Genomic DNA, 13,818 nt, shown 5'->3' with positions numbered 1-13,818 from the left:
CCAATTTCCCTGGCCTTTACAGCCACATTTTCACATCAGAAGCTACCAATGGGATATATCCAGCCCACTTAGCCTCATTAACACTGGTCCCATAACTAACAGGTACTGCTTTCTGTTAGAGATCTTGGTTTCTGTAATTTCTACTCCCATCTCATCGGATGAAGTAGGTTTTACCCACAAAAGCTCATGATACTCGCCTGCCTTGTCTCTGCTAGCTTGGCTTGGGCCCGGCTATGCTGCATCCAGCCGGGAGGGTCCAGAGCCAGTGCTCCCAGGGCCCAGAGGTGCTGGCTGCTACTCCCAGAGGTTTGCCTAAGTCCTCGCAGAAGCTATCCTATCAGTGTCTGCCTTGGCCAGGCTTGGGGAGCAGACATTGGCCCAGGGCACTGAGAGAAAGTGGGTTGTGGGCTTAGCCTGGTGTGCCCATTGACCAAGTACTTGCCCTTCCTGCCCCAGGCAGTGGGAGAGGGAGGCTCAAGGGTATGCATGGCACCCCTGCCGTGCAGGAGTTGGGGCAGTTGATGTTTGGGAGGCTGGCTGGCAGCACCAGTGATCTGGGGCCTGGGAGGGTGGCTGAGGGAGGTGGAGGGCTGGGAGTAGCAGGGTGTGGGGGTGGCATGAGAAGATGTCCTGCGGGTGAGGGCAGAGGGGTGGGAGAGCTGCACAGCGACGACTCGGGACATAGTAAAATACTTTTATTCAAAATGCAACATGAACATAACTCCACCCCCTGTAGCATCTACTTCCCCACCACCACCCCAGGGCCACAAGCCCTGTCTACAAATGCCCCGTTGCCCACACACCAGCAGAGCAGCATGCACCCAACGCGGGAGGGAGGGATGTGCCGTGGCTGTGCAGGTCCTGCCAAGCTGCTGTCCTCTAGCCTGACCCCTCCAGTTCTGTGCTTCTTCCAAGGCCTCTTCAATGCTGCCCCCTCAACGGTCCTGCTCGTGCCTCACCCGGGGTTCTTACTGGTTGCCCCCCACCTGGACCCCGGCACTCAGGTCCTCCCTGGGAGCCAGCGCTGCCGCCCCAGGTGAGGGAGCTGGGCCCCATTTGAGGGGGGGCTTTTGTGCTACTCCTGCCCCACAACATATAATCTCCCTAGCAACTGCTCGGCCAGTCTGGGGCCAGTCTCAGCTCCCCGCCCCCAGCACAAGATCATTCCTCCCAGGAGTCAGTACAGCCCCAGGGAGGAGCATCCCCACCCCAGCTCCCAGGTTGAGGAGGGTCCCTGCTGTGCACTGGGCATGGCTCACCAGCAGGAGTGTGCCACCCTACATGTCCCTCTACAAGTAAAGAACCCCCTACCCCAAGCTCCCCACAGCTGGCATTGGTACCCACTCCCCTTCCTGGACCCCATCCAGAGCCCACATGGGCCACGGTGTGGGGGCTTCTGCTCCCCAGGGGGGTTAGGCTCAGCTAATGCACATCTGTCAGTCTCTCCCCTCCCTGGAGGAGGGAGGGTTTCCAATCCCAGCTGGTGGAGTGAGTCCTAGAGACACCACCCAGTGTATCGCTATGGGGCAGCCAGAACCCCTGAGCCCTCAGCCAAGCAGGATCCAGGGCACTAAAGAAGGGGGCTTCAGCTATCCTCTTCCCCCCTCGCCTCAGAGGGAACTGGAGGAGGAGGAGGAGGAAGGTGGCTCCAGGGTCGCACCCACCAATGAGGAAGGGAGCTGGGGCCCCCGTCCGGGGTGGCGGGAGGCAGCAGGCCGGATGAGTGGCGGAGGGGGCTGGTTGGGAGATAGTCTAGGCTGCAGGAAGCGTCCCTGCTGCAGGGGAGGTGGCTGGCGGTGCAGCGTGGGCGCGGTGGGCAACGAGGGCCGCAGCAAGGGGGGAGGCTGCGACAGTGTGGTGGGTGGCAGCCGGGGGGAGGCGGAGGGTGGAACCACTGTGGTGGATGCAGGGGCCTGCGGCTGCTGCTGGGCAGAGCGGGACACGGCTGTGATCTGCACCTGCAAGGAGAGACCAGAGTGAGTGGGAGCCGTGTGGGACGGATGCCAGGCACGGTGGATGGGCCTTGTCTGAGTCGTGCAGGGCCTATGGCAGGGCAGGGGGCCACAGATCAGACTGTGTGAAGGGCAGGGGGCCATGAGGCAGACCGAGGGAAGCGGCAGAGCTGGGGCTGCGTGTTGGATTGAGGGACGTGAGCTGGGCTAGGGGCAGCAAGGGGGTCTGTGGGTGCAGGTTGGGGCCCTCCCTTTCCTCACCTCATCGTCCTCCTCGCTGCTGGCCAGTGAGACACTGGAGCTCTTGGTGTCGTGGGGGGGGGAGCGGGCCCCTGGAGACTCCCCCTGCTCAGCTTCCCACTCCTGCAGCACTTCCTCCAGGTTGAAGCGGCGCCGGTAGCTGACAAAGAAGGTTTTCACCTGGGCCAGCGTCTTGTTGCCAATCACCCCGGCGACAGCTTGGAAATCTTTACCGTACCTGCGGATGGCTGGGGAGAGGGCAGAGGATCAGCTACCCAGGGGAAGCACCAGCATGCTGGAGGGAGTGGGCCCTCTGGGGGGGAGACGGGGCACCAGGTACATCCCTAGGCTGGGGTAACTTAGATACCCAGGGCACAGCCACAATGGGAGGGGCCCTAAGCCCCCAACCCTCACTCCCTGGACATCCCCCCCACTCCCACGTTCCCAGCTCACCCTGCACAGCCAGCAGCTGCTCATCCGTTGTCCAGCGCGAGTTGAATTTGCCGTTTCCCTGGCGGGAGAGGGGAGAGCGTTGGGCCGGGACTCAGACCTGCCTTCTCCCACTGCCCTTCCCCTTGGGGCTGGTCCCCCCACTCACTCCTCCATGGGTATCATACTAGGCTTGTACTTCCTCTCCCCAAACCCTGTGCCCATGAGAGCTAGGCCCAGCACCTCCCTTCCCCCAACAGGGCCTGGTTCCTTCTCCCCTGCCTGGGGGTTTGTGTCTGTGCTCCCATCTCACCTCTGGAGGCCGCAGCTTGTCAATTCCACCTTCCAGGGCCTGCTTCATGCTACTGTTGATCTGCTTGATGCACTGGACCTGGGCGGGTGGGACAAAGGGGTCTATTAATGAGAGCTGGAGGCAAAGGTGGCTCCAGGCTTCTCTGGCACTCGAGGGGGATGAGCTGCGGTTGGAGGTGATGCAGCACCAGGGTGCCCGTGTCAGGGCTGGGAGACTGGCAGGGGTGAGGGGGTGGGAGTTACCTGGCGTTTGAGGGAGATGAGCTGCGAGTCAAGGTGGCGCAGTGCCAGGGTGCCCACATCAGGGCTGGCCGAGATGCCAGCGATGTCATCCTGACTCAGGTACATGCCCTTGGGGGGGCGCCGACGTGAGCGCAGTGGGTGGTGCCGATACTGTGACAGCTGCACCTCCTTCCTCACAGGCCCCGAGCCCGATCCTGGACCCGGCCGGCTGCTCTGCAGCTTCTGGTAGCTTGGCTGGCCAAGGCAGGGAATGGAGCTAGTCTGAATACAGCACCCCTAGAAAGCCTTGCTGCAGAACATAGCCATGGGCTGGCTCCTCCCACCATACTCCTGCAGCACAGCTTCCCCCACCCCACTCCATGTGCCCTGCACTCTGCCACCCATCAAGGCAGAGCCCCAGCACGTGGGCGATGTGCCCAACGTGCCATTCAGCACCCACCTGCCTATGAGCCATCCCACCCCCAACCCCTCACCTCCTTCTTGGAGTCCATGGCATCAAACTCCCCCTCGCTGGCAGCCCGTCCCTCCTCCATCTCGTCGTTACTGGGGGGAGCATGGCATGAGTTAGAGGGGATGGTACCGAGACTCCCAGCCTGCCCCACAACCACACTCCCTTGCCCCTGCCCTCCACCTCCTCCATGACCATCCAACCTGCCTCCCCTTCCCTCATCCAGAACCTGCGTCAACACATGTGCCCTGGGATCAGTGCAGCCCTGCACCTCCCCCCTCCAACCCTACCTGTCATCCCGCTCCTTCTTGCTGAGCAGCCGGCGCGCTTGCCGGTCCATGACACTCGTACGGCTCCTTGTCTTCTTCCAGGAGTAGTAATACTTCACCAAGCTGGGGATCAGCTTGTCAGGCAGCTGAGGCAGATAGGGGAGGGGATCAGCTGCCTGGAGGTTATGGGGGGGTTGACATGCTTGGTAGGAGGATGAGAGGGGGAAATACAATATCTGGGAATGGAGGGGTGAGGTGCTTGGGGAGACTGAATAGTGCAAGGAGGGCAGGGATGATAGGAAGGGGAAGGAGGAGAGGAAACACTTGTTGAGGAGCAAGAGAGACTCAAGGGAGGAGTGGGATGCTGGGTGGGCAGGGGTTGGAGGAGATGCCAGGTGCAGTGAGACTGGAAGGAGGGATGGATGCTGAGGGGCTGAGGTGATGAGAGATGGGGCAGAAGGGTCAGTATCCCAAGGGCAGAGCATCATCCTGGGGCTTCTGTGTTGGAGACTGGGGAAGGATGGGATGCTGGGGTGGGGTGAAGAGATGCTGGGGGGTGGAGATTGGAGGGAGGGATCAGATGCCAGGTGGGTGAGGGGGAAGAGCCTGGCGGGAGGAGTGTGGGGGGGGCAGAGGTGGGAGAAGATGCCTGCATGGGGAAAAAGTAGAGGGGGAGAGGAAGGAGAGGCCTGCCCAGGACCCCCATGGGAAGGAAGGTGGCCCCTCAGCTATGGAGAGCTATGGAAGTCCCTGCCTCCATACCAGGCCCCCTATGGAGTGAGGTGGCACCATCACAAAGGTAGGGGGTTGGCACAGGTGGAGATGGGGACATGGTGGCATATGCCATCTGCTGGGGATGTGTGGTGTGCAGTCATTGGCACATACCATCTACTGGCTGCAGAGGGAGAGACTGTGGCAAATGCCATTTGGTCACTATGGAGGAAGAGGAGGGAGCCCTATACTATTAGCTGCAGCAGGGCGGTGGGGCACATCCCATCCACTGGCTACGGCAGCAGGGCTTGGCACAAGCTCTCTTTAGTAGCTGCCAGGTGGTAGTTGGTGGCACGTACCATTTTTGCTCAGTAGGGGTACATGGAACATATTATGTGATGTTGGGGGAGCAGTTGTAGCATATGCCAACTCTTAGCTGCAGGAGAGATGGCAGGTACCATCTGCTGGCGGGGGGAGGGAACAGGCATATCAGATACCATCTGCTGGTTGTGCAGGTGGGGATGGCAGGGACCAATTGCTGGGGAAGCAGGGAGGCAGGTGCCATGTGCCTGCTGCAAGGAGACTGTAAGTATCATGTGCTGGTTATGTGGGGAGAAGGATGCGCTGGAATGTACCATCTCCTTATTTATAAGGGGTGAGTTGCAGGTTCTATCTGCTGGCTGGGGGGCATGATAGGCACGTACCATCTGCTGGATGCGCGCGAAGCTCTTGCCATGGAAGCTGAAGGCCTGCTCAAATAGCACTTTGTCCTCCACTGTCCACTCGTCTGGAAAGGGTGTGAAGTTGGCCAGGTCAGCCAGAGACTTCTCCACGTCATGTTTGTGCCACAGCAGCATCCCCAGGGCCTGGGACGAGATGGGGGTGAGAGGGGCAGCAGCATCCGCAGGATGGGGAGGGAAGAGGGGGATCCCCAGGACGAAAAGAGGGAGGACTGGCATGTTCTTGGGGTAGGGTGGGGGAAATGTGTTCTTGGGGTTGGGGAAGATGGGGAGATGGAGTGGGAGGGGTCAATGTCCTCAGCCCAATGGAGGGCAGGAGAGATGGGGGCAGAAGGGTCAGTATCCCAAGGGCAGAGCATCATCCTGGGGCTTCTGTGTTGGAGAGTCAGATCAAGCTCCCCAGGACATGGTGAGGTAAGATGGGGTAGCATCCCTGGGACCTGGTAGACACAGGAATCAAAAGCCCCCAACTTTGGGGGCTTTATCCCCACATAACTAATCCATTCAGTGCAGGGGCGGGGAATGTCCCTACCTGCTCAATGTTGTAGCCATGCTTGTCTTTGGCCATTGCAATGTATTTGTCCACTGGGGAGAGAGAAGAAACAAATCATCAGGACAACTCCTTCCTATAGGACCCTCCCCTCCACACCAACTTAGGTATCACATTCACTGTGCAGACCATCCTGAGACAGCACAACACATGCATGGCAGGGAGTGTCTGATGCCAGGTGTGTGCAGGGTGGGGGTTGGTGGGATATTGAATGTGGGGGAAGGCATCTAACACCGGATCTGTGTATGGGAAGGATCTGATACTGGTCATATGTACATAGCTGTGCTTGATGGGGGTAGGTGCAGATGGGAGCATGCCTGATGAGGTAGTGTTCATGCAGGGAGGTGTTTGCTGGGGGGGGAGCATGCACATCAAAGAGTGTCTAATACAATGGGGTGTGCACGCATGGGATGAGTCTGATATGGATCTCTGCATGTGGGGCAGGTGTGTGATACAGAAGGGATACGAGGAGGGGTCTGATGCAGTGGGGCTGAATATTTGTCTCTGTGTCGGGATCGGATATCAGCAAGTGTGGGACCCATCCAGGCCTCCCTCCCCTGCCCCAATGGCTGTGTGGGAGCAACAAGCCAGACATTCCACCTAAGTTCACCCTCCTCCTGCACCAGTGCAGTGCACAGCGTGACCCCCAGCCTAGGCTCTTCCCTGTTCCATTTCTCTGATCCCAGCCTTGCCATCCCCTGCAGGATAGGGAAGCAGGGTTTGGGGCAGTGAATATTCATAGACGAAGGAGAGCTGCTGTGAGTTGACGGGACTCCATGGCCACCTCACCCAGGTCCTAAATCTCACCAGAACAAGTTCTGAAGGGGGAAGGAAGCATGCCTGATGGGGGCGGGGTGGCTGGCAGCAAATGTGGGTGCTCATCTAGAGCATCTATGTGGGTAAGGGAAGAGGCCAGGGGAGGGGTAAACATGCTGGGCAGGGTGGAGGGATTGCTGGGGTAAGGAAAGGGGTAGAGAGGGAAAGAGAGGCAGCACACCAGGCTTGAGGGGGAGGGGTTGGATGAGGGGATTTGTGTGCCAGGCTAGGGAAGGCATGCTGGACAGGGAGGAGGTGCAGCATTCGGGGCTGTGGGGGTTGCTGGGTGGACCTGGGGGCACAGAAGAGGTTGCTGGACTTGGGGAGGGGAGGAAATAGCATGCTGGGCTGAAAAATGAGGAACTGAGCTATGGGAGGCAGGCAGTGCATTGGGCTGGAGGCAGTGCACTGGGTCAGAGGAAAGAGGCAGTGAACTAGGGTTGGCAGAAAGGAAGAAACCTAGTCTGAGTTGGTGTACTGATCAGCAGACATGGAGGGGGTTGATGGGCCAGAGGAGGGGGCCAGAGGGGTTTCTGGGCTTGCACCTTGCCCAGATGGGAGTGGAACAGCCCCAGTCAACAGGTGCCCTGGCTGCAGTGCCCATTTGCCAATGATAGGGGCCTGGGGCTACTCACGTTTGGCATCAGACACACAGTGGTTGGGTGACCAGACCAGCATCCCCTTCAGCTCCTTGTTGCTGTAGCGAGCGGGGCTTTCTGCATCAGACAGACAGGAGAGAAAGGGTCAGCACAGAGCTTTTCACGCCAGAATCTACTGGGCCCCACCCATCACAGAGCCCTCTTCCCCCTGCTCTGCTATAGGACACCTCACAAAATAGGGAGCAAGACTCCACAGCTCTGCCAGTGTCCCTCAGTCCTGACCCGCAGCCCTCTGCTATGCCAGCCCTGGTCTCCAGCCACCACACAACTCTGATGATGCCCGTCAACCCTAATCTGCAGCCCCAGTGAAAAAAGCTGAGCCCCCAGCAGCCCAGCTGACACTGGAAGCAGCTGTGGCTCTATGCCAGGAAAAGCTTCTCGCTGTGTCAATATGTAAGTGGGAGGAAGGAGAAACTATGGGTAAAGTCAAGCCCAGAGAATGTTGCTCTGCTCCCAGAGATGGGGGAGATGGGGTACTGGTAGGTGCAGACACCATGCAAGGAGGAAGCGAGTACACTTTCCCCCTCTGCTCCTCCACCCTTTGGAACCTTAACAAAGCCAAGCACCCCCATTCAATCCCATCCAGGCACTAAGGGGAGGGGTCTCCCACATGAGGGGAGAAGGCTTCCTGCAAACAGACCAACTGGGGGAGGGGGAGCCATTGATGCTGGGAGCCTGGAGGGAGATTTTCCAAGGAGTGGTGCCCCTGCTATCTCTGCATTCCTCTGCCCCCACAGGAAACCAGACAGCATCAGTGCCCTTACCTGGCTTGCACTCAGGGATCACAGCTTGGTAATCGGCCCCGACCCGAATCATGCTGTCTATAAGGGAAGGAGAGGGACAGGTGTGAGGGTGCCGAAGGAGAGAACCCAGGAGTTAGGCCCCCAGCCCGTTGTTCCCCTCCCCCAAGGAGGGGAAGTCTTGGACCCTCAGGTCCCAGCTGACCTAGAGTAGGGCTGGGCTGTGGCCCAGGTTGGTTAGGAGGCCCCCCAAGGTGCTGCAGGAAGTGATGGCTGTATAGGGTGTGCTCTCCCCTGCATTGAGTGCTGACCCCAGTGCAGCGCTAGGTGGTGCTGTGCTGCAGGGAGCTGGGCATGGGGCTCAGTAAGGGGTTCTCTCCCCTGCAGTCAGGGCTGACCCCAATGCCCCAGTGAAGCGCTAGGGGGCGCTGTGCTGCAGGAAGAGCCATGCAACTCAGTGGGGGGCTTGCCCTCCCAGTCAGTGCTGGCTAATGCAGTATTAACTCCCAGCTCTAGCAGCCTTCTCCCTAAATACCCTGCCAAACAAGTACGGCTTCTCTTCGCTTCCCAACTCCGGTGGAGCTTGTGCTGGGGAGCTGTGCATCCGCGCCGGCAGCCCTCCCGAGAGGTGGCTGCATCCCAGCTCCTGGTAGATCAACAGCCCCCCTCCCCGCGTCTGCAGCTCAGAGCTGGACAAGTCATGTAGCCCCGCACGCACTGGTTCAGGGGCTGCTCTATCCCATTCCCCTTTCTACCGCCCGCCCCTCGCTCCCTTTCCCAGGGAACCTGACTTGTCACAGCTGCAGCCTGATCTGGAAGCATTTAGCCAGCTCCTGCCAAGGAGCTGCCCTGCTTTCACTTTCCGGCACAGGGCCCAAGAAACACACGCGAGGGAGGGGAAGATGGAGAGTGGAGGGTGGGGTGTCTGCTCCTAGAAGGAGGATCCCGTAACCACAGGGAAGATAAACGTGGGAAGGCTCCAGTTGTTCTTGAGTACCACCCAGGTAGCTGCCCCCCTTCCTGCACACTGACCCCCACCTTCTAGGACACACACTCCTCCCCTCCCTCCCAGCAGGGGGTGGTGGCTGGCTGCGCCGCAGCTGTGACAGACTCTCTCGCTGGGGAGGAGGGGGTGTCTTTGGCAGAATTTCCCAACAGCTTGGCCAGCTGGGGGCGGTGGGACGCCACCCCCCGCGCACTTGGGGGACCATACGAGGTCTCGGAGGTGAGACCCTTTCTCCTTAGTGATGGGCTAACAGGGCTGGCAAGGGAGGATGCCCAGCCCAGCCAGCACTCCACCCTGTTGACACCCTCACCATCTTCTTGGGTTGCTTGTGCCTCCCCAGAGCCAGCACCAAAGGGGCGTAACTGCCCCCCCCCCACCACACACACACACGTTCCCCGAACGGATTCCACATGGTCGGTAGGAGGAATCGGCCGCTCCAGTATCCTTGGACCCCCAGCACATCCCTAGCTGGCGCTGGTGTGCGGCGCGGGGGAGGGGGGCTAACAAAGCCGGCTGACGCTGGGAGGCAGGCACACACGAGGGCGCCAGGGGACAATGGGGTCGAAGCTGTTAGCAAAACCAACCTTCCAGTGATGCCCCGGCTCTTTGTTCGGTCGGGAGCGCTGCTGCACTCCCCCTGGAGCTAAGTTTGGGAACAGGTTGGCCCCCGATACTCCATTGTTATTCTGCCCCCCTCCGCCCCCACTCCCAGGGATCGGGTCCCAGATGGAATTGCAGGAGCAATTATATATCCAGCATTGTTGCATTCGACACTGTGTTTGAGTCCCGGTCCTCCCCGCCAACCCCAGGAGCCACGGGGAAAGGGGGGAGGGGTCACCAAGTCTCCCCGTTGGACGCCAGGTGAGGAGGGGATTCCGAGGCACCTTTGAAAGTGGGATTCATTCAAGTCACTAGGGAAGCAGCATCGCACTCCGATTCTCCCCCGCCCGCGCACCTCCTGGTACTGGGGGAACCGGGTCACTCCCTGTCCCTTCCCCAGACCCGGGAAGTTGTCGCCAGCTCCCTATCCCTGACCCTTAGGGCCTCGCACTCCAGCGGAGTTTTTCTCCTCCTCGGGGAGGTGCTGTGTACTACAAGTGTGGCGTGACACACACACCCCGTCCACAAGCGCGGCGTGTCACAAGCCTTCCCCCCATCACACGCGTGGCGTGAGCCCCCACCCCTCTTAGTCCACACTCGTGGCGTGTTACAAGCCCCCACTCTCCCCAAACCACATGCGTGTCGCAAGTGAATCATTCTCAGCTCCCGTTCCGGGACACGCACGCGTGATCCGCGTGTGGACCGTAGCTAGCTCCCTGCCCCTTGCACAATAGCTGTGCCCCCAATCTGGCACTTACCGTGCGAATGCTCTTCTTCGCTGCTCTCATCCTCCGAGGTCTGATGATTGCCATTGGTGGCCGATTTCGCCCGGCTCCTCGACAGGATCCCGGAGGCCGGGGCGGATTTTTCCATCACGGAAGGCATTTCCCCCCAGCTCCCCCTGCTTTGCGGCCCCCTCCACCACAGGAATCCCCCCTTGAGCCCTGGTGCAGGGTGGAGGACTCGCGCGCGCTGGTCGGTGGCGATTTGAAATAATCCAAAATTAAAACAGCGAGGGGGCGAAATTTACAATCTCAGAAAAATCCATGGGGGGGACGGATCCCAGGATGGAGGGATCCCCAAAATTTGCTGCAAAGAGGGGAGGATTTCAGGGTTTCCTTTCTCAGACTGAATTTTTTCCTCCCCTTCAAAAGTTTCCTAAACTCCCCTGAATTGGGGGGGGGGACTTTGTAACAAACCCCTTTGCTCCCAACACCTGAAATTCCAGATGCTTCCCTGCCCCCCGCAAAAAATAATCTACCAAACGCAAAAAAGGGAGGAGGAAGTTGGGCTAAAAATGAGGGATTTCCCCCCAACTCTCTCCCCTGGGGACGATTTGACCTCAGTTTCCTTCTATGGCTTCTTTCTTCCTCCAAAGATGTAGCAACTTGTGCACAAAAATAAAAGTGACCTCCAGGAGTAGGGAGTGGAAATGGGGGGGTCCTGATTCCAGGGCCTGGAGATGCAGCAAGAGAAGGGGTGTTACTCAGTGTGTGTGGTGGAGGGGGGAACCCTGGTGGGAAAGTTGCGTGGGCAGGCGGCTTTACAGAAGCTCCTGTGCCTGCCTCCGTCTCTCCTCACACACACACACAATGAGAGTCAGACTATAGCTTCCTCGGTCGGCTCCTGCTGCTTGCTGCTGCTGGGGAAAAGTAGTTCCAGCTCCCCTGGCCTCAGCACCTCCCAGCTGAACCCCTCCGCCTGGATGCACATCTGGCCAGAGGGGGGCAGACAGGGGCAAGAGGCAGGCGGAAGGAGCGGAGAGAGTTGAGCCCAGATGTGTATGGAGGGAGGGGGGAGTCTGCGAGTCTTTATTGAATGAAGGGAGGGGCTGGGTGGGTCTTTATGTTTTCTTTTAAAATGCCATTCTCCCTGCAGAAGGGATGAAAGGGAGAGAATGAGAGAGATGGAGGGCTGTTCAGAGACAGACACCCCCCCTTCCAGTAGGAGGCTAGAGGGGCTAGATTTTGGAATGGATATATTTCTCCCCACCCAATAGGCACCCCACTTTCTGCCTATTGCACTATATGCCTTTTTGGACCAGATGTGCTTAGCATAGATGGATGAGTATAGATGAATGAATATAGATGGATAGATGAAGATATATATAATAAATATGGATACATAGATTTAAATATGTATATAGATAGCTAGGTTAGATAAATGAGTAAATATGGGGAGAGACAGCTAGAGATGGGTAGAAGGAGGGATATGTAGGGTAATAGATGGATATTTATGGATAGATGGATTAATAGGTAGAAATGTATGAATGGGAATGGAGGGTAGATAAAGGGGTGGATAAGGCAATAAAGACCTATAACGTCTATTTTCTGAGTCCCTTACTTCTAGGATAATCCTTTGTTATATATCTATTAACATTGTTTTCTTATATGTTTATGTAAAGTAAATAAATGCTTCCTTCAATTTGTTTCTTTCTGGCTTTCTAGCCCTTCTGTCACCTGATGGCCACCCAGTCCCTGGAAATACATGGCAGAATATAAACCAGAAGCTGTTCATTGACACTTTTAAGTAACACAACAGTAAGTAACACTGCATTACAAAAATCTTAAAACTTGAACCTTTCAAAAATGGGTAGGGAGAGAAGTGGGCATCATCAAACGAAACTCAAAATCTATCTATCTAATTAGTATAGGCAGAGCTCACACTTACCCAACACTTCCCATTATTAAACACTGTTTCTAGTTGCCTATAGCAACTTTGCCAAACTTTAACCATTTTTCCATGTCAGGTATCTGCTTCAGGAAAAACTTTTCTGGCAAATCTCAGCTAAAACAGTTCAACCATTCTTGAGATTAAGGGAAAATACATTATTTGGCCCACAATGAGAATATAAGAATAAACTTACACCCTGCTCACACCTCAACCTCAGGAAGGGATCAAAGGGGTTAATAATCTAATGGAGATTTTAAGCATACACCTTTACTAGTAGCTGCATTTTGCCACCTGGTTTTAAACCTTTCCCCACTTTTGCATAAAGTTCCTGAGGTCCCAAAAGGAAAACCAGATCCCTCTCCATAGGAGGGAGAATAGAAGGAAGTGAGAGGAGACTCTGTTTAACCCTAAACTGTGATCTTCTAGTAGTTTGGGTGCTGGGTTACTCTCTAGCATAGGTTATTTGTATATTCACAGTGCTGGTATTGCTGGGGGTCAGGTAGGTATGGCGTGGAAGCTCTCAGACCTGAGGCTTACCAAGATGTCTGGGGGAGATTTGCATTTCCCCAGCTGATTAGCTGGATTGGAATGTGATAGTTAGGTACTGATTTGCATTACTTTGATGTAAATAGGTTACTCCAGATTTATACCACACAGCAGAACCTCAGATCAGGAGTAGGACTGTGGTGGAAACATGCAACAGTGTGAAAAAACCACCAACTCACATGCATACATAACCAACTCACACAAGTAACTAACACAATCAAATAACATGTATCACACACAATCACAATACAGTGGTCCCAGTTCATCTTGTGCAAAGCAAGTGCCCAGTGCTGCCATTCTGTGCTGTTGGTTCTTCATACCTACTGTGCCCTGGCCTCTGACCATGTCTCTGTGGGCTGTGGCTGAGAACCAGGCCCAGGAATTGTGTTGTATTGGTGAGTCTGCTGGAGGGCTAATGATATTGAATCTCACTGAGGAAGGAAGAGGGAGATTGGTTTCTGCAGACCACCAGCAAACAGCTTGGCTCAAGCAGCAAAGAACAGAGTGAGGGTGGGAACAGGGACATAGATAATGAGGGGGGATTTGGCTGACTGCATAGCTTCCACTGCAGCAGACATCTCCAGGTCCTGGCTGGGTGGGGTGAGAGGAAGAGGATCCCAGTCCCTGGTTCCCCTGATGCTATCGGGATCCTGGCCTGCCCAGCTAGCATTGTGTTTAAAGACAACAACAACAGTGGGTCAAACACTATCCTTTCATCCATCCCTATATACACTCCTCTAAACTACCCATCTAGCTAGCTAGCTAGCTCACTAGTACAGGCAGAGCTGGTAGCCAAGTTTACCCAGCATTTCTAAATATGAGCCCCTGTTTCTAGTTGCTTATAGCTTTAGCAAACCTCTAGTCCCTGGCCTCCTCTCTATGCA

At 56.7% G+C, this 13,818-nt stretch overlaps 1 protein-coding gene and 1 long non-coding RNA gene across 3 annotated transcripts; one reads left to right on the top strand and one right to left on the bottom strand.

Annotated features, from left to right (window-relative positions):
* Positions 1 to 730: 730 nt before the first annotated feature.
* On the bottom strand, positions 731 to 11,381 carry RCOR2 (REST corepressor 2). Of its 2 annotated transcripts, none has more exons than XM_075939100.1 (12): positions 10,474 to 11,381; positions 8,134 to 8,190; positions 7,346 to 7,426; positions 5,877 to 5,929; positions 5,309 to 5,470; positions 3,915 to 4,039; positions 3,650 to 3,719; positions 3,177 to 3,410; positions 2,935 to 3,012; positions 2,646 to 2,703; positions 2,214 to 2,440; positions 731 to 1,958 (listed from the first exon to the last, which is right to left on the bottom strand). In XM_075939100.1, exons 1-12 carry the CDS (start codon positions 10,598 to 10,600, stop codon positions 1,611 to 1,613), a joined length of 1,620 nt encoding a protein of 539 aa, XP_075795215.1. In that variant the 5' UTR covers positions 10,601 to 11,381; the 3' UTR covers positions 731 to 1,610. The 2 variants fall into 2 exon arrangements, with proteins under 2 accessions (XP_075795215.1, XP_075795216.1); XM_075939101.1 differs by lacking the exon at positions 10,474 to 11,381 and adding an exon at positions 8,645 to 8,815.
* On the top strand, positions 9,678 to 13,498 carry LOC142830943 (uncharacterized). The gene is made up of 3 exons (XR_012906504.1): positions 9,678 to 9,774; positions 12,163 to 12,255; positions 13,021 to 13,498. It is a non-coding gene; the product is annotated as an uncharacterized LOC142830943 (long non-coding RNA).
* The last annotated feature ends 320 nt before the right edge of the window (positions 13,499 to 13,818 follow it).

This window comes from Pelodiscus sinensis, chromosome 11 (genome assembly GCF_049634645.1).
Source record: "Pelodiscus sinensis isolate JC-2024 chromosome 11, ASM4963464v1, whole genome shotgun sequence".
NCBI classification, from domain to species: domain Eukaryota; kingdom Metazoa; phylum Chordata; order Testudines; family Trionychidae; genus Pelodiscus; species Pelodiscus sinensis.
The sequence above is the reverse complement of the archived record's forward strand: the minus strand, read 5'-3'. Positions and strand labels throughout refer to the sequence as shown.